At 42.7% G+C, this 19,981-nt stretch overlaps 1 protein-coding gene across 1 annotated transcript; it reads right to left on the minus strand.

The window, feature by feature from the left end:
• Positions 1-408: 408 nt before the first annotated feature.
• On the minus strand, positions 409-13,759 carry si:ch211-149e23.4 (uncharacterized). Its single transcript, XM_032502402.1, has 14 exons — positions 13,532-13,759; positions 10,543-10,863; positions 10,094-10,402; positions 6,497-6,778; positions 6,265-6,403; positions 5,752-5,924; positions 5,356-5,637; positions 4,914-5,225; positions 4,529-4,813; positions 4,243-4,405; positions 2,526-2,686; positions 1,957-2,032; positions 706-733; positions 409-564 (listed from the first exon to the last, which is right to left on the minus strand). Exons 1-14 carry the CDS (start codon positions 13,596-13,598, stop codon positions 415-417), a joined length of 2,748 nt encoding a protein of 915 aa, XP_032358293.1. The 5' UTR covers positions 13,599-13,759; the 3' UTR covers positions 409-414.
• Between the last annotated feature and the right edge of the window lie 6,222 nt (positions 13,760-19,981).

Here is a 19,981-nt window from a genome sequence, read left to right on the forward strand (position 1 = left end):
CACAAAGACAGATGGTGGGAAACTTAGGTCAAAGTCATCTCCGCTATACTGTATCTGGAGATGTGTTGCTTGTAGCACAGCTTAGGGTAACAAATTCAACTAAAACAAAGTTATTTGGATGATTTCATTGACAAAATACTACGAGCATTAAAAAAATGTACAAAATTCAAGTAAGATGAAAAAGTGCAAAAGTAATGCATATAACCGTTAATGCCAATCAGTCAAAACTAAACACCTTAAAAATATTTCATATTTCAGTACATAAACAGGATTATTTCACTTCTACTGCTGAACTCATAAAAATACACTGAAATTATAAACAATGCTGCACTCCCAGTAAGCCTTCATATCTAGTTTTGTGCATAATGTAAAGCAGAAAGTGTAATCCAAAGCCCCCCCCCCCCCCCCCCATCTTCACACTGTGCTCTTGATGTCAATGACTATGGAGTAACTGATCAGCTGAGCTTCTTCCTTTTTGTCGTTTTCCGTCACTACTGGCTTCTTCACCTCAGGCGAACCGGGCTCTTGCATCAGAGATGTCAAAGCCGAGATAGACTCCTGCTTCTGAATTTTATATAACATATATATATTAGGAAAAACGTAGTGAGCAAAACCAGAAAAACAGGCTGAATTTAAGAGGATCTATGAACATATTTCTAAAAAAAAAGGTAAACAAACTTGCATGTTAACTGATTTTTGTCCTACCTTATATTGTGTCCTGCCATTTCTTTTGCTGTGAAACAACACAAAAGGTTTGTATGAATCATGTCAATAATGCTTTTTTGAGTGTCTGCTTGTAGGGCTGATTACCATCACTAGGTGGCACTGTGATGTAATCTCACACACTGAGCTGTGTTCAAATGGGCGAGTTGCAGGTGTGAATGCATTATTCTACAGGAACAACAATGGAGACGAGTGGTGACCTGAGGCCTCATCATGGATCTTTGCTGTGAGAAGCAGCAGCTCACTTTGTACATTATGACCTCAATGACATCAATTTAATGAAGACCTGCAGCCGTCAAAGTGTGCCCAGTACTGGAAGGGGAGGGTGAGGGGTTGACATTGGTCCCAAAATAGTTTTTCCTCGCATGGAGTCATGTTTTCTTGTTTGTACACTGTGCGACTGACCTTCCCAAATTAGCCTGACAGGACCCTCCCACTGGAGCGAGGGATAATGGGACCGAGGCTCTGTCAACCAATGGCACCTTGACCAAATGTTCTGACCAGGGAGCCAGGCCTATTGAAATAGCGTCTGAACCGCTGTTATGCTTTGCAGGGCCGCTTGATTCACAGCAAGGCCTGATCTGATCCTGACAAACCTTCTTGAGAGAAGTTAGACGTGGCTGTGAATGCGAAAATGTGGAAACTTCTGCAGGCTGAAACCCATAAACAGCTTTAGGATCGTGAGAGATATCCCACATCAGTCGTAAAAGACGAGTGACTCACTGATTTGTTCCACAACAGCAATAAGATTAAGAGATGGATTTGTGGATTTCTGTCATTGATGAATGGCAGCTTGAATTTCATTATACTAATAACTTGCAAAGATGTGGAATTTCATTTTTTTTTTACTTTCTACCTTTGCTTTTGCAGTGTGGCATTGATGATAAAAAGGCCAACAAACAACAGTCTACTGCAGAAAAGTGCCAGAAGTAACACTGCTAAAAGCCAGAGCAGGAAACTGGAAAATAAATCTGTTTATCTCACAGACAGCGGGAACATTTTTTCACCTGTCTACAAGCAGGTCTGCGGTGGCACAGACACCTGTCTGTTTCAACCGCATTGCTTCCTGTTTGTGAATAACAGCATTATACTGGGGTTTTGGTGAGTTGGGTTAACGATCCGCGCATCCTGTTTGTCTCATATCGTGTGCCACTGGCAGGGTTGCTCTCATTTGCCTGTCAACGCATCACCTGCCGAGCTGTAACCGGTCACCTGTGGAGGCATTTAACTCACCAGCACACCCAGAGGGTGACGGCGAGGATGACGAGGATGGCCAAGGCCGAAGACACACAGATCATGGTCGCAAGTGCTGAAACACAAACATAGACCCAGTTGTCAAAGCCACAAAGTCTCAGCAAACCTTGTATTGAAACTAATAAATGAATTCAATTGTATTTATAGTGTCAAATCATCAAGATTTTTATTTGCCATTTGTGCATACACCAAACAGTCCATGCACATAGGAATTCTTAGTAAAAAAAGAGTTGAGGGCAAAGAAAAGCACACATTCTAAGACAATAACACGTAGATACAAAAGAGTGCATAAAATATAATAAATGTATGAAAACTGAAACTATATGAGTAATACTGTAAGTTATCCCAGGACACTTTACAGATGGATAAGGTCTAGACCCCACTCTATAATTTACAAAGACAAACCATTCCCCCCAAGAGCAATTGCACTTAAAGCTGCCGTGGTGAGGAAAAAAAAACATACCTTAACATGTTGATATGCTCAGAATGTCTGGACTAAACAAGTTACTCTGATTGTAGGTGGAAAATACAACATGGTAAGTGCTCACCAATGTGCTTGTCCTCGCTCGCCACCTCCACTTGAATGCGGACTGTGGCTGTGTGGTGATAGAAGGACGCCTGGCAGATGTACAGGCCTTCTTCCTGCTCTGTGAGCGCTGACTGGAAGACCATTGCCACGCCGTCCATTTGGACAAATGAGCCATCACTCCTGAAACACAGATGACTAAACTTAGTTTGTCTTGAAATTGTTGTTTAAAGATTTGATTTGTCTCATTGTGGACATATCACTTGAAAAAAAGAAAAAGCAACAAAGTTTCTGTCGTTTCTGTCTTCGCTACTCTGTCTGCACCCCATTACTTAAAGGTACCATGGCATGAAAATTTCACTTTATGAGGTTTTTTAACATTAATATGAGTTCCCCCAGCCTGCCTATGGTCCCCCAGGGGCTAGAAATGTTGATAGCTGTAAACCCTGGGTATCCTGCTCTGCCTTTGAGAAAATGAAAGCTTAGATGAGCTGATCTGGAATCTTGCTCCTTATGAGGTCATAAGGGGAAAAGTTACCTCCCCTTTCTCTGCTTTGCCGAGAATTTGGTCCACCCATGAGAGAGAGACATCATGGCTTTCAAACGAGCAAAGTGGCAGTTGGTCAAGCCCCCCCCCCCCCCCCCCCTCCTCCTCCTCTAAAGCCACAGACTCAGAATTGGCACGAAAGCTCATTGTGGGACTGGCTCTAGTGGCTGTAATTCTGCACCAAGGCTGAATTTTGGGAAAGAGACTTCAGATATGGTATTAGGGGACCACTAAGGTCTGTATAAAAGCATCCAAAGAGCACCATGTCATGGGATCTTTAAGACATAAATGTTAAAAATTGCATCACCAATATGAAGTTTGTATTTTAAAAGGCTCAGTAGGCCTAATTTCCTAAATAAGTTGGGCACTCTAGTTTTTTGGATGGATGGATGGATGAATGGATGGTTACGTAATGATGTCTCAGATTTGTTAACAGGAGAGGACTATTTTCAACTGCAGATTAATACACATTTGGTGCCTTAGTGAGTATTCACAGCAAGACGTGTGTGTGGAACTAACTCAAAAATCCACATTTTAATAGTTTTTGGACAACAAACTGGGGCACAAAGAAATAAACTGTATCAGGCTTTGGCTGACCCCAAAATGTTGATTTTGGTTGTGGTGGTTTGTTGACAATAAAAGGATATAGAATATCTCCAAACTGGGTGCCCAGATAGCTCAGTGGATAGAGCGGGCGCCCATACATAGAGGTTTACTCCTTGACACAGTGGGCTGGGTTTCAACTCTGACCTCCGGCCCTTTGCTGCATGTCATTACCCCTCTTGCTCCCCTTTCATGTCTCCCCTGTCTTCAGCTGTCCTGTCAAAAATAAAGGCTGAAAATGCCTGAAATATTAAGAATATCTCCAAACTTATACCTTAATGTCAAAAGGATACTGGATGCTGGATCCATGTTATGGAAATAATGCAGTATATATTTTCTGGCTGAAAATTCTTAACTCTCTGAGTGTGTTAGTTCCTTTAAACAAATGCTCTGAGCAATGGCACACGTTTTTTTGGCTTTTTAACTTTTTTTGTTTAAAAATACTTTGAACGTCACCCAACATCGCTTAGAGCACCTTTGTACGGGGTGGGGGTGGAGGTGGGTGGGGGCATCGGATTTTGTGCAGCACACTGTGCAAAAAGGTGCTTTATCTTGATGATTAGGTCCTAGATAATAGAGGATACACCACCTTCTACAGTCGATGTTGTACTCTGGCACGTTGCCTTCGACTCGGAGCAGTACTCTCTGGTTGTGATGATTTTCCTGGAGAGCCAGTCTGTGTACGATGGTCTCACCACTGTAGCGGCTTTGCAGAGGAGTCGTGTGGTTTAAGACTCTCACAGAGGAGATATCTGCAGAAAAGTTAGTTGAACCTTGAAGATGAACCTTGTAGCTTTGGATCACTGAATGTATTTATGGGAATTACTCCATTTGGAGGAACTGAAGTGCACAAGTATTGTTTCTGTTAAACTCACAGTATCTGGGGATGTGAATGGTCTTTTTCTCTGTGGCTCCATGTTCAAAATGATACACACAGGTCAGGTCCTGCCCCTCATGATAAGCCAGAGGAAACTGATAAGTCAGCCTGGCTTTAATGACACGCCCTTCATACGTCGAGTGAAGGGATGTTTGGCCTTTGGCATTTTCTGGAAGGACCCAGGCGAGGTTGGTGCCGACACCCTCGCCTCTGCAGTCACACACTGCCAGCCAGAGTTGAGAATCCTCCTGTCTCGCCAAAGACACACTCAGCACAGGGGCTTCTGAAAAAGAAAACAAGGGGTGACAGGAAAGCAGACGAGCAGCTGTGTGAGTTTGCTTGAGTCGCAGAGAAAAAGATCTCAAAGAAAAGAAATTACGTACTGTGCACAAGAATGTGTATTGCTCTTTTTTCAGGTGCCTCCAGGCTTGGGTGCTCCACCCTGCAGGTCACATTCTGACCAGAATACAAAGAAGACAAGAAGTGTGCAGAGCTCCGGGCCCGTACCAAACCATCAGCCTGGACTTCCATCTCAGACAGAGATACATGAACAGAACTGATGCTGTTGTCACCGTTTCCAGCATGCCAGGTTATGGTTGCTGCAGGGGCAACGCTGTCCACAGAGCAGTCCACCTTTGTGTACTCCTCACCATCCTTCCACTCAGTGCTGGAGTTGATGGCTATGTGTGGGCGAGCTGCGTGGGAAAGAGAAGTTAAACCAAAGTAGTTTCTTTTGAGAAGAAGATAGAAATATATGGCGCTTATACGGCCAAATATGTCCACTACTCAGACAAAATTATCCACCGCTTGATTTGTCGAACATACCGCAAAGAGGGAGGGTCATGCTTCTGTTCTCTGGCTCCTCAAATGCAGGGTGATTTATCACACACACTGCAGTGAGCTCCCAAGGCGTGCAGGCAGGGAGGAGTAAAACTCCTTTGACAGAGTGGCTTCCATTATGAGAAGTGAAATTGAACCAAGACACTCCAGACACACCCTCTGGTAGAAGCCAGGACATGTTGGCTGCAGGAACAGCATCAGCTGCTGAGCACTCAATCACCCTGTATCCATCTTCAGTCTGCAAATCCACTCGTACTGTGGGAGCAACTGAGAGGAGAGAAAGTTCCACATCAATATTTCATTCAGACAATGCCGAAAATTCTAAATGTAGTCATAAAAGTCTTTTAAGAAATAGTAGGCTATGCAAAGAGTTTCACCTACCAGGCTGTGTGAGGTGAGGTTTGACTGTGACGTTAAACTTAAGCGTTGCATTCAGTTGGTGATAGGAGAAGACGCATTCATACAGGCCGGCATGCTGACGCTCCACAGGACCCTCAACTGTGAGGCTGCTGTTGCCAACCAGCTCCACGCCTTCAGGCAAGGGCCCATCATCTCTAGAGGGAAACATGAGAAAGATTACAAAGAGGAATTCATACTTCATTGTTAATGTTTTTACCAATATTAAAATATGACTGTTATTTCAATCAGGAAACGCGTCTCGATCTGGTTCCTGCCGTCTATCCCTTGTGGTCTGGTGCCACCAAACGTGTCACCACATCCTCCACATGGTATGTAGGTTGTTTCAGTCTAAACATACGTGAGTTTCTCCTCTTATTTCCCTTTTTAAATTATTTTTTTCTCCCAAGTTTAAAAGAAAACAAGACACACAAAAAAGGAGAAAATACAATTATGGGACAGAATTTGCACGACTTTGCATCGCCAAATATTTCTCACTTTTTGCAGGTAACGCTGTAATGTGGCACATTCCCTGTGACCTGCAGGCTGATGACGGTGTCACTCTGTCCTTCCTGCAGCTCCAAAGATTCAGGGTCTTGGAAGTCATCCCTGTTGCTTCCCAGCTTTCCAGACAAATCTAAGAAAAATAGAAAGCATATCTGAGTTTTCTGTAACTTCTGCCTCATGAACATCAGTAGAGATTTCAAAAGGTGAATCTGATGATACTCACAAAACGATGGCAGTGTCATGACTCGGGACACTTTGTGTGTAAATTTGGGGTGGCCAAACACACAGGTGACATTGCGTCCCTCGTACACTGTTGCAGGGAGGAGGACTGAGCTTGTTTGTGTGTCTGTGTCTGTGCTGTACTCTCTCTGCAGCTCTTCGTCGGTGTTCAAAGCCAAGGAAATGTCAGCGTCAGGTCTCCCTCCAGATGAAATGCAAGAGACCACCCAGAAATCACTTCCACCTCGTTGTACCATCTCTGCTTTAATTGTCACATTTGGCCTTGCTAACGAGCAGGAAGAAAGGTGAGAAGAGTCTAATGTTTATATCTCAACAAATTAAAAAGTCAGATATCAAGTTGAAGCTCAGAGTGTTTTTCTTGAATAGGAAGCCAGGGCCGGATGAGCTGAATGTTAGCTAAACACAAGCCATGAGGGGTTTCTGCTTGGGGTTTGGAGAGTGCTGACTTAGGCTTATCACCTGTCCCATCTGCTGGCCAGGCTGCAGCTGAGAGCAGATGTCTGGCCCAGCTGCTGGCCAACCAAAGCTGAGAGAACCGCATGCTCTAATGCAGGGACCAGCAGAGATCAGGGTCTATTATCAAATACATTAAAGTTGTGGTGTCGGACAATATCCAGCCATCCCTAATGAGTATGAGAAGTGGGCTTGGGTGTTGGGGAAGTGTACCTACGCTTAAAGTGAGTTAAGGGGACCATTAAAAATTTGTCATCTGTTAACACCTACAGTTCTGTGTGAATTTAAAACTACTGCAATTTGAAAATTACTTAAGCTGCAGTACTTCAGTGGAATGTTAATGTATCACGGACAGAAGAGCTGGCTGGCCTGGCTCGTGCTAATGGGTTCGTTATCGTATCGATCTGGACAATCTAGACTGCTTAAAGTGCCTAAAAAAAACCTTAAAGCCATAGTGCATAGTTTCTGTCGCCCCCATGAGGAATTCTAAGTGATGACAACAAAACTGTTGGTGGATCCACAGTCCGTGATCGTGGCAGCGCCCCCACCCCTCCTCCACGCAGTTGCAAATAGCCAAGAATGACATGGAGGATTCAGAAAAACTCTTCAGAAGAGATCATTATCTTCACTCGAGTTTCTACGCGGGAAAGTCGCCGGACGCCACAATGAATATAGCCATACTGAGAAATACAGAGAGAGTTGTGTGGAGGTGATGGTAGTAATTAGCTTTGCAGCAACTCATTTGGCAATGGCTTGAATGGAACGGACACTCATTATTATTACAAAGTTACGCACTAAGGCTTTAACTCGAGTAAACCTCTTCAAACGCAGGGGAGCCAATAAGCAGCCTGTGACCACTTTGGGGCATTTCAACTCTGAATCTGACAGTAGGGAGGAAGAGCATTTTATGAGAGCATTTAAAAGGGTTGATGACCAAAAACGAGCGCCATCATGCTGCAACACACAAGCATTAACTTTGTTGGTTTGGACCACCATTTTGTTTCATGTGTGCCGTAGCATGCTGTTGCGTGTCACATGGCAACCAGAGCCTACATATGGTGTGTGAACTTGAACATTGATGGATCAGTTGAGGGGACAACAAACCCAACTTGTGAGATTTTTTGGCAGTGGTGTTGTGCCATTTGAAGAACCAGAGCGAAACACCTGTGACAAGTGCGCAGTTAAATTGTGTCTCGTTGCGAAGGTTATGTAACCAATGTTTCTAAGGTGGCAAGTGTACATACATAAATGTGACTAAAAAATAAAAGAATGTTTTGCTGCTTTGTCATCTTTACTAGTTAGTTAGCTAGCTATCGACTGAGAAAAACTGCAACTTTGACAGTTCTATTTGTTTTTATTGTCTATCTTGCATGGCATATGCTTAAGTGATTATTGGGTCTTTAAGGCTTTACAAAAACCATGAATTCCTACCAAAAAAATTTCCTCACCAAAAAAAATGGCGGAGCAACATTCCAGTGCACTTCGGCAGCAGTACACCACTTTTTTTAAATCTTTGTTACCAGCTGTTTCTGAATTTGGGTCGTACTATGTGAAAAAAAACAGTAAATTTATGAAAATGGTAATTTTAATCTGGATTATTTGATTGTTTTGGCCACTTGGTGGCAGCAGACACTACATTAGCCCTGCATTGCCAGAACTATCTCTACAGCAGTGTCAGCGTTTAAGTATAGTCTGGCTACACCGCCAATCTGTTCTGGAATGGTGGGAAAAAAAAAACTCTGGCTTGTTTGTCCTTTTAACCAATCTCCTGGGCGGAGTCTACTTGCAAAGTAGATAGCAGAGGTAGCATTAGGGGAGGGACCTCGGATCGTGAGAGAAGCCCAGGATGTCGGGCTTTATTTGGCAGCAACGTACATCCGGTCAGCCAGACTAATACAACAATGACACATAACCTAACATATAACGTATACAGGGCAACATTCATTTGGAGACGTGTTTCTGGCTACTTGGTGAACGTGAGTCCAACATTCTCTTTTTGCTTTGTTTTTGACACCAACTCCTGATGTAATTGTAATATCTGGCCTTTTAGCTGCTAAATACTCCACTATGTTCACTATAGTCACTAACTGTCTGTCTGCTGGTTTGTGCTAAGCTTGTATAAGTGAACCAAAACAGAGTAGTGTGGACGGACTTTAAAACCAAAACAATGACCTGAAAAGATCCTCCGCAGAGCTGAGAGAAACTGCAGAGTCAGGTCATAATTCTCTGTGGACTCAACACTACAACTGACCCCTTTTTCATTGGATCCACTGGTTATATAAAAATATATATATACATTCTAGCAGCTTTAACATTGTCAGGGTACCTAATTAAAGTCTATGGAACAAAAAGTTTTGGAAGGTGAGTGTGCTGGATTTTGAGTTCCTTCTCACTTAAGGAAGACACATTGATCCTTTACCATTAATAATTTATGGTATGTTGTTTCAAGTCTTAAAATTGAAAAATGTTTTTCTCTACATCTCAATTTATGTACCTACATGTGAGTGAATGTTCTTGGTCCAAAAAACAATTATCAGTAGAACTGCAGTTAGCAAAATGCATGCTGCACGGTGGTATGATATAGTTATTAATTGCTGCTGCATTACGTTGTTCCATTAGCTTGACTGCAGTAAAAAGAGTGCATTCCCACATGAATGCATTGAACTGTACAACGTGATTTATGGTCTGTCACTGTGTATGTGGAACAGAGTGGGAAGGAACAGCTAGCATGAAAAAAAGTTATTGTGTAGTGAGATGCTGAGTCATGAGGCACGATTACATAACTGACTGGTGACGCAACACAATAAGTCACCTCCGCGTTATTAGGGAATCCAAGCAACTTCTAGGCAAGACCCCCCCTTCAATAGCATTCACAAACTATTGGCAAGGCGTCCATGCTTATGCAAGGTAACCTTACCCTATATGATCAGCTCCTATCCCCTGATCAATCGGTTATCCTAATCTTAACCACAAGGTTGAGGCCTAACCCCAACCAATCAAGCTGCTTTGTTGGGCGGGACTTGCCTCGAAGTTACGTGGGATCTATAAGAACTCGTCACTTCCTGGTAACACAGATGGACAAACACTAACACAAAACTGACACGCTCAGCTGCGAGTGTGGGCTTACTGTAGGTTTCCACCCTGGCTGTGGTGAGTTTGGGGTTTGGGAGGGTCGGGTGTTGGACCAAGCAGATCACGCTGTCCTCTTCCTGCAGATGGGTGGGGAAGCGCAGGATGCTGCTCAGGGTGGAGGTTCCGTTTGAGTGCGCGGTTTCACTCACGTTCACAGTATAAAAGTAATCTGAGGGAGGGCGGCCTTCGACCAACCAGCTGATCTGAGGCACAGGCCTGCCACCGACCGCGGAGCATGACACCGACTGGTAGTGAGAGCCGTTTATGGTCTCTGCATTCACCAGGATCTGCACATCAGGCCGAGCTGTGAAGGAATTCAGCAAACATGTCATCCTTGTTAAAGGATGTAGGCATCACACTGGTATTGCAGCAGAAAACTTTAAATTATGCCAATCTCATCGGAATGAATAAAAGAAGAAGACAAACATTATTGGCTTGGTTTACCTACTACAGTGAGGAATAGGCTGTCAGAAATATCGTCTTCCTCTGTTTTAAACTCGCAGATGTATTGTCCCTCTACTTCCACACTGGAAACATTTATCTTAACTGTGAGGTTGGTAGGAGAGGCTGGGTTTGAGAAGTCATTGCGGCCAAATGGTTTGCCATCAGTAAATCCTGCCAGTCGCTTGGATTTCATGGAGTTAATCTGACGTTTCCACTGGGCGCTCAGAATCTCATGCTCGCCCAGATATCTACAGCTCAGGTAGGCGTCTTCCCCCAGGACTGCTGTGAGGTTGTGTGGGATCTCAAGATTTGGGTCTCGATCTGGACATTAGACAAAGAAAAACACAACTTTCAACAACAATGGGAGGTCATGAGTTCACCTGAACAGCCCCAAGCAGAAGGTGACTGCAGCTGACAGAAAACAAATTGGCAAGAGAGAAAAAAAGTTGAAAATATTTTTTGTTGTTTTAGTTCAAAAGGCCACAGTAAACAAAAATGAATAGGAAACTGGATATTGAAATTTCAAGTTGATATTGTAAAATGCATTATGAAAATGAAAAATCCTAAAATAGAAAACCATAAAAAGTAAATGTAAAAGCTTGAATGCAAATTTTAGTTTGAAATGTGCAAAAAACAAATTAAAGTAAATATATATTAAAATATAAAGTTGTACTTTTGTCTTCTTCATTTTCCATATAAACTATTTTGACCTGATGGTGACACTAGATCAAAGGTCAGGCCGTTAACTAAAGTTATTAAAACACATCCTGAGGGGAACATGAATATCTGAACTAAAGTTCACGGCCTTCATCCTACACCTGTTTCTGTCCCTCAGAACCAAAAATATCAATACCATGGAGACGCTGGAGGAAAAGTCGGGGGATCAGCAAAGTCAGTTGGCGTCATGGATGTCTGTCTACAATTACATAGCAATCCATTAAATAGTTGTTGAGACACTCAGTCCGGATTAAAGTGGTGGACCGACCCAATAACAAACCATTGTCAGTGCCATCTGTGCCACTAGCATGGCTCACAAACATGTAACCCAAAAACTGACAAGGAAGTCCAAGTTATATATAGAGTCCTCTGACAATCAAATTGCTGAAGACAGGAAATGGCCTTTGTGCACACAGTGGCACCTGACTAATGCAACCTTGTCCCCTTAGTGTACATTAAATAGGGGACTCCATTATGTTAAAGGTCCCATGACATGGTGCTTTTTGGATGCTTTTACATAGACCCTAGTGGTCCCTAATACCATATCTGAAGTCTCTTTTATCTAGACCTTAGTGGTCCCCTAATACCATATCTGAAGTCTCTTTCCCAAAATTCAGCCTTGGTGCAGAATTACAGCCACTAGAGCCAGTCCCAGAATTAGCTCTTCAGTATGTGCCATTTCTGAGTCTGTAGCTTTTGAGGAGGAGAGGGGGGCAAGGTGGAGGCCGGGGGTGTGGCCTTGACCAACTGCCACTTTGCACGTTTGAAAGCCATGATGTCTCTCTCTCATGGGTGGGCCAAATTCTCTGGGCGGGCAAAGCAGAGAAAGGGGAGGTAACCTTGCCCCTTATGACCTCATAAGGGGCAAGTTCCAGATCGTCCCATCTGAGCTTTAATTTTCTCAAAGTCATAGCAGGATACCCAGGGATTGGTTTACACTTATCACCATTTCTAGCCACTGGGGGGGGGGGCATGGGCAGGCTGGGGGAACGCATTGATGTTACAAAACCTCAAAGTGAAATTTTCATGCCATGGGACCTTTAATGAAATGAAACCAGTTCAAAAGTTAGGCTCGGATCCATACCCAAACTATTGAGAAACCAGCCCCGGTTTGCTTTCAGAGGAAAGGACATTTAATAGAAGCTGACATGTTTTAACACTTGCATAAAGGACAGTGTGCAGACTCCAATGCATACAAAGTCCCTCTCATCCTGCTTCCTCTGCTAACTTTATTAAAGTGCACTTGAGGACACAGTGTGCCCCATCAGCCAGCTGAAGCCAAGAACCCCTATTCAGCCCTATATACATTATGAGTAAAATGATGCTGCTGCACTGCTTCCTTGCAGACCACAGAGCATACAGCCAGCTGCTGCAGTCTAAACTGAACTGTTTGCATCAAGCACTATAAAAGCTGAAATGCTGTTGGTCTTCCTATACATCACAGCAAATGGAAACAATGTGGAGAAGCCTCCAAAGCCTTTCAAGAGGAAAGGACACAGAGGGAGAGAAATAACTGTGCTGGATCAGGGCAATTATGCCTCGTGGGTTTAAAATTCATTTGCCCTTGCAAGTTATTGCCAAAATAAATGTCAGCCAAGCATGGAAAAGGCACACCTTAAGGATGCAAACTAAGTAATAACTGAGAGAAGAAAAAAAATCAGTTATTCATGCACTGCATCATATTTCCTGAGCCCCAGAGGGCTTCTTTTTCTCACCAAACAGCAACCATTCAGTGGTGCACAGCAACTCTTCCTTCGCAGACTGGGGTTGTGGTAAATAAATAAGACTTTCAACTTAAAAAAAAACTTTTTCACATGTTTAAACTTCCATCTCCAGCTAGAAGTCCCAGTGACAAAGACTTCACCTAAAAAACATTACTGTACGACATCTCAATAAGTGTTGGCTGCAGAGGCCTTTCCCTTGACAAAGAAAAAACTTTACAACCCTCATATATTAACTTTTAAAGCCTGTAACGAGCCTAATGTGGTTTTAGGTGACACTGCTGGTCAATAATAATGAACTGACTACTGGAGTGTCAACACCAACATGCCATCAGCAATATATTACAGAAATAATTATTTAGTGCCTTCAAGATGCATCCAGCATGTGGCTTTATTGCCTGTGTACCTTTATAATTGGACTAATCACTTAGGAAAACCATAGCAGAACTGTTCAGTGTAAATGCCACAGGTTAAACAAGACCTCAAGGGCTGGTAAAATAAGCCCATAAACAGCTGACAGTCACAGATGGATTATAACCCCGCAGACTTACCCAAAATTTCCAAGCAGTGAGCAACATTTAGGAGAAAACCCAAAACCAACAGCCCTGAGCATCCCATGATGGTGTCATCGAGTGAAATAGAGTTGGATCAACTGACTGCGTAGCATAAGGGTATTTAAAGTGTGAACGTGTGTTCTGTGGTTTATGGTTGCAGGTACGCACACCCGCACGCACGCACGCACACGCACACACACGCACACGCACACACCTCTAATTCACTTAGAGGCTGTGTGTGTTTCTTTTCCCCCAGTCAGACTTATTTGTAAAGTACAGTTTGTCACATTTTGTGAGGAAAACTGACAACGAATGTGGGTGAGAAAGATGTTTTGCACCAGCGATGCTGGTCTATGTGAGGTTGACTTTTTTATTTCCTGTCATCTGTTGAGTCATCGAGACCACAGCTGGATGACAGTGAATGGAATGACCTGACAAAGAGAAATTGCAATTGCTGCCAACACATTTAGAATTTGTGTGGTTTGCAACGGCTTTTTTGAATCACGATGTGAAACTGCCAGCCGTAGTGAGACATTTTGCAGCCTGTGAAAGTGGGTTTTACAACAAATAAAACTGATGTCTCATGCTCTCTCTCTACCACACGCACTAGAGCAGAGTCAATCATCAGGAGGGCCTACAGCATGCAGACATCTCTTTTAAAAGCCTTTAAATTGCCTTTTGATCCACACACACACACTTCCCTTAAAATGCTCCAATTAAAACCACAAGCACCTCTCTTTGCATGGTAAGTGGCAGAACTCTTAAATACACCTTCAATTCTGGAGTTAGACACCTGAAGCAGTATGTAAGAGCAGAGAAAGGAGCATATTAAGCAACATTCAGGGGCTACCATTTGTCTGTGCAGGCTCAAATTCAGATGTCTGATCCTTTAAAGTTAGTGTTACACGCACATTTCACGCAAACCTCTATTAGAAGACCTCTATCTGGAAATTGGTATTCAGGTGTTAATCATATCTAGCTTTCTTGTTAGGTTTCTCTTGTGCCATTTTGTGCTATAAGACAGATTGAAAACAAGATGAAGGGAAGCAAATTTGTTTAATCTATATGTACAAATCAGCTCCTTAGCCACACAGATAGAGGAGCGAGCGTTTGTCCGCTCGATCTAAGAAAGATTAAAGCTCTTATTACTTCCAGTCTTGCTCTGAGTGAGGATGATCGTATCTCCGGAAGGTAAAACACAGTTCAGTCTATTATCAAAGTTACATGCAACACTTGATTTTGGAGGGCAAACACTTCACACGGAGTCAAGTGTGTCTCTTAAAACTCGGTGTAATCACAACCAACAAGCAATCCTTATCCAGCTAATAAGCTGAAGTGGTTATTTCCTGAAGTTGGAGATGGAGTTTGGAGAGGGATTGTGGATACCTTCAGTCTTTTCCGGGTGTGCCCTACTGTCTGCGAGCTAATGCATTTTACTGACAATGAATTGTTAACATTTCACAGACACGGTACTTATAGATTTCACAGATGTACAACTGCTATCCGTTTCACCTTGCTGGCTTACTCTTCATCACTGTGTCTTTGGACACACAAGCGGAAAGTCAGCTGGAAAAAAGGTAGTTGGTGATCAGCCAGTAATAATGTGTGTGCAGTAAAGCACAGGCAAGCCTGCATGTGACGGACTGTGTGTGGTAACCTACTTAACTCTGTGGAACCTTATCATCGCTTTCTTCAGAGGAGGAAAATTACTGATCATCTGCACCATCTCTTTCACGCACGCACGCACGCACGCACGCACGCACGCACGCACGCACACACGCACACGCACACGCACACACACACACACACACACACACACACACACACACACACACACACACACACACACACACACACACACACACACACCCCTCTGGGCTTTCTATCTTGAAGTACAATTTAATACCACTCACGGTTGTAACAGATGTGTATTCTGCAGCCCAGAGGAAGGACAAACCATCCGGTACCTCAAAGCACATGTTCACTCCTAAATAATAAAAGGTTTTAAATAATGGGCTTTCAAATGCTTTAAGGCAGTTGTAGCCAAAGTGGGCAGAGTCTTAAGAGTGTGGAAGTGATGACGCTAAATATATAATAATGCATGGCTCTGCTGCAAGTTTGTGAGAATCCAGGTAAATATAAAGCCGATGATAATGCTACACTAAAAGCCATCACTACCAAAACAAAGAAGAAAATATGTGGTGGTGACCACAATTCCACCTATGGAGCCTGAATGTAGCGTTATAGTTGCCGTGGACTTCCTGGCGCGAGCTAGAATTTTGTTTTCATTTCCAACATATGGTCCAGCCAGGCCCCCAGGAACACTGCGCTCAGCCTTGCAGACAGTTCTTTTTTCTAGTTGTCAGGTGTACTGCAACAAAAACACCCCTGCAGCCCAAAAAGGATTTTACCCGTAGGCCATTGTTGTAAAAGTGATGTCTGTAAAACTGTTGACAGCACACCTGAAACTACAAATGGGCCGAGTGGAAGGAAGCTTCGAGAAGTCTGGCCAGAAGTGGTCTTCATGGAAGAGTTGCAGCCAAAAAGCCATACCTCCGACATAGAAACAAGGCCAAGCGACTCAACAATGCACAAAAACATAGTCGGAGGTATGGCTGCAACTCTTCCATGAAGACCACTTCTGGCCAGGCATCTCCGTACAGTAGATGGGTCTACCTGGGTCCCACTGGTTTCTGCCAGTTCTGAGCTGATGTCACTGCTGGACATCTTCCAATTTTAAAGGGAAATAAGTTTCCTCGGCCGACCATTGAGTCTACGATCCTCAACTTTGCCCGACTTTTTGCAAGTGTACCTATAAGAACTGATGCAGGTTTGAAGGCAAAGTGTAGTAACACCAAATATTGATGTGATTTAGATTTCTTTTGTTCACTCACTTTGCATTTTTCAAATTGATAAAAGAAATAATTTATAGTTTTGAAAGCCTTCTTAGATTACAGCATTTTTTTCACACCTGCCTAAGACTTTTGCACAGTACTGCAAATATCAATTTCATTTTATTTTCACTTTTGTCATTACTCTACAATGACTTAGCCGTCTTAGCTTGCCATTCACCTATCATATGGCAAAGGTGGTTTACAGAGGTTTGATCGATTGATAATGCACATACAGTAAGGACACTCCCAACTTAAATCCATTGGCAAAGCAGTCTGACCTTGTTTTTAAGAGCACATAATGGTTACTGATGCATTTTATCAGCTTCTATAAAACATTATACAGCCATGATAAATCATAAACATTTCACGAATGTTGATGTCTTGTTGTCCAACAACCTTCTAAAGTCACATTACTTTTAATGGTTTTCAAATGCATCATTTACAAGTACTCAAAGAGAAACATTTCTCACGGTTGCGATTCTTGATGAACCAAAGTTTTCTATGAGCACTCTGTTGTGCTTTTGTAGCGTAAGGTGACTCATACTGAAATACTGAGTCGTATTTCTTACAACTGTTGCCTGAAAGGTAACATTCACGCTTGCACTTTATGTGATGCAATATAGAAACTATATTCTATGCATCTGCAACAATAATAAATGAGTAAAAATAATACATTCAATGGTAACCAATGGTTGTTTAGTTCATGGGAGAAAAAAAAATCACTAAAAACAGTGTGTTGGAGATGATGCATTTGATTTCAGCTCGCGAGCCATTTATGTACTTCAACTGTTGAGGTCGGACTGCTGAGTGCTTAATGGTTATTTAGTTGATGGAAATTACTCAAACACTCATGAAGAGTGGAGAGGCAAATGTGATCATTACAGTAAGTAGAGGCTGGAGCTTGGAAAAGGGTTTGTGAGAAATGATATGGCTTTGAAATACGGTTATGGGAAGTGTAGCTCTTTGTTTTCTCAGGCAAAAATGAAAGAGTGTCCTGCCAGCTGAACCCGATGCTTTGGTGGCTCATGTGAGGACGGGAGGATTAGTCTCGTTCAAGGGTCGAAAAAGCAAGTTGCTGGCAGAGCATCAAGAGAGAATGTAAGTGAAATGGACAGCAGATGGCCTCTGGTCCGTGCACCGGTTGTTTGGGACGTGCTGAGCGTGGCTGGGCCTGTGCACCCCTTCAGACCTGGCACCCGGCCTGGCTTCCCCCACCACAGGACTCTTCAACCAGCAGGATGGAAGTCTGTGCTAATGCAACCTGTACAACTCCCATCAGGGGAGGAGAGTTCTGAAGCCCATCCAAGAAAGTGGAGCCAAATTGATACTGAAGTAAATCTTCCTGAAGCCCGAAATCAAGACCTTGTTTACCTGAAGATTGTGGCCATTTATCTCTCACGACACACAAGGGAGTAACATTTGAATCTTTTGTACTACTTATCTTGTTTTGATGCACACATACCACAAAGCTATCGTGTTGTTGCAGAGGCATAAAGCCACACCTCAGAACCTCATACCACTTCCACTAGTGGCCATGTGAATAAGCTGATCCTGGCTTGTTTTGTGAAATTTTGCAGCTCCAAATCAACTATTTGAAATAAAATATTGAATTGTTTGCACACATAACCCATAGGGACCTCGTTGTTTTACACAACGAGTCAAGAAATCATTATACAACACTGCTGCCAGATCAGCACAACTTTCCATGACATCATCTTCCTCAGGTCATGAAGTGTATGGTGGATACAATATCTAAGAGGTGAAGCGCCCTTTTTTTTTTAGAGAACTGCTGGTAGAGAGGTGACAGGAAATGAGGGGCCAGAGAGATGGAAAACAACATGCAACAAGGTCCCCAGCAAACTTCAAACTAGGGTTGTTACATTCATGAGGGCGCCCCAGTGGGTGCTCAATTTTGAATCAAAACTAGACTTACAGTTTGTTATGATGACCATCTAGCAGCTGGATCTTTAATGCAGGAGGCTTGAGTTGGAGATGAGGTGCAGACCAACCAGGTGTTCATTCACAATTATGTATTACCCCTACCACGGTATGGGGAAGTGTAATTCTAACCTTACATCAAAAACTACACATATAAAACAAATACATACACATCTACATTCATACTGTAAAATGTTATCTTAAGTTACTTTACATAACTTGTAGAAAAATAGGAAATCTGAGCTTCAGATTGAGGTACACTAAACTCCCCATGCATTCATTATCACCTGGGAGCTCCTGCAACCTTTACATTGGTGTGTGTGACATGCTTGGGGGCTCTTTGAGGCCAAACACCCTGGAGATGAAACATGGCAGAAGTGTTAGGAGGTTTGAACAAAGACATTACTGCACAAACTAGTACCATTGAAACACTTTGTTATTCAATTGAATCATTTTGAGTTAAATAACAATGAACATTTAATTACGTGTTGAAATAACCAAACTGAGTGTGTTCTCCTTTCAAGGGCAGGCCTTCAATCTACAAAACACTCCACATCATTAATACACACGCAAATGCAACAATCTCAATAAAATACATGCAACCTCAAATGTTTCATGTCAGTGTTCCATGTTAATGTATACACCTTGATACAGTGCTAATGTGTTTTAAGCCAGTCTATACAATGTGCTACAGACGAGTAATGAAAAGGATCTTCTTTGCACAGGGTCACCTATTTGTGTTGTACATCTTCAAGGATCTTCCAGGCCCATTGGCTGCTATTGAGAGTAGGATGTTTTCTGCTGATTGACTTCTATGGTACTCTATTTGAAGGAGAAAAACACTGATATTTGGATATTTCTGCCCTAGATACCCTAGGTGGCACGTGGTAGCTAAACCAATGGCACACTAGCAAAAAGTTCCCAAGAGAGTTTTTGGAAAAAGTGTCCTCTCATCTGGATGCTAAATTACTTTTATTTTTGGAGCCATTGGCAGGAGCACAGTCTGTTATTTATGGTAGTTTTATTGACTTTTTCCCCATTCACATTTCATGAAGACCCGCCCTGATTGGCAAGTACTTGTTGCTTTATTCACAGAATGCAGCATGAAGAGAAAAAAAGAACACTGCCTCCTCGGGCTCGGTTGATGGCCGGCTTAATGTTAATATAGCATACTCATTAACAAGAAATTCTTTAAAATGGCACTCCGGTTGCTGACCCCTGATCTAGTTCGGGGAAAGGGATTCTGGTGATGAAAAATAAATAATTGTTAGGGTATGGTTAGGGTTTGGCAAGTAAAACTCTTAGGGAAAGTTTGTGATTATGGTTTAAAAGGGAAAATGTTAATTGCAGCTGATGGGACACGACTTCTGACCTCCTGCATGAAAGTAAGTTGGGCTCCACGCCCATCCACATCCTTACTTTCTGCCTGACTAAACAAAGGACACAGTAGTTCCTGTGTTGGTGCTGGATGTGAATCATAAGGTGTTGAATTATCCAATACGGACGTATGAATACACACACCCATGTGTAGTAAAGTGCTAATATTATGCTTTTTGGCTTTTCCCCTTTTCTTTATGGTGTTACATATCTTTTTCGAGCATGTTACAGATTCTCT

This window comes from Etheostoma spectabile, chromosome 3, assembly GCF_008692095.1.
Source record: "Etheostoma spectabile isolate EspeVRDwgs_2016 chromosome 3, UIUC_Espe_1.0, whole genome shotgun sequence".
Taxonomy (NCBI): domain Eukaryota; kingdom Metazoa; phylum Chordata; class Actinopteri; order Perciformes; family Percidae; genus Etheostoma; species Etheostoma spectabile.

Bases quoted from the DNA above. Each gene is read 5' to 3' on its own strand.
- si:ch211-149e23.4 (XM_032502402.1), bottom strand. From the start codon at position 13,598: ATGGGATGCTCAGGGCTGTTGGTTTTGGGTTTTCTCCTAAATGTTGCT. The intron at 4,814-4,913 runs GTACGTAATTTC...TTTCTTTTTCAG, and splicing joins AATACACATTCTTGTGCACA to AAGCCCCTGTGCTGAGTGTG. The intron at 2,033-2,525 runs GTGAGCACTTAC...TTTGTGTTTCAG, and splicing joins GAGCGAGGACAAGCACATTG to CACTTGCGACCATGATCTGT.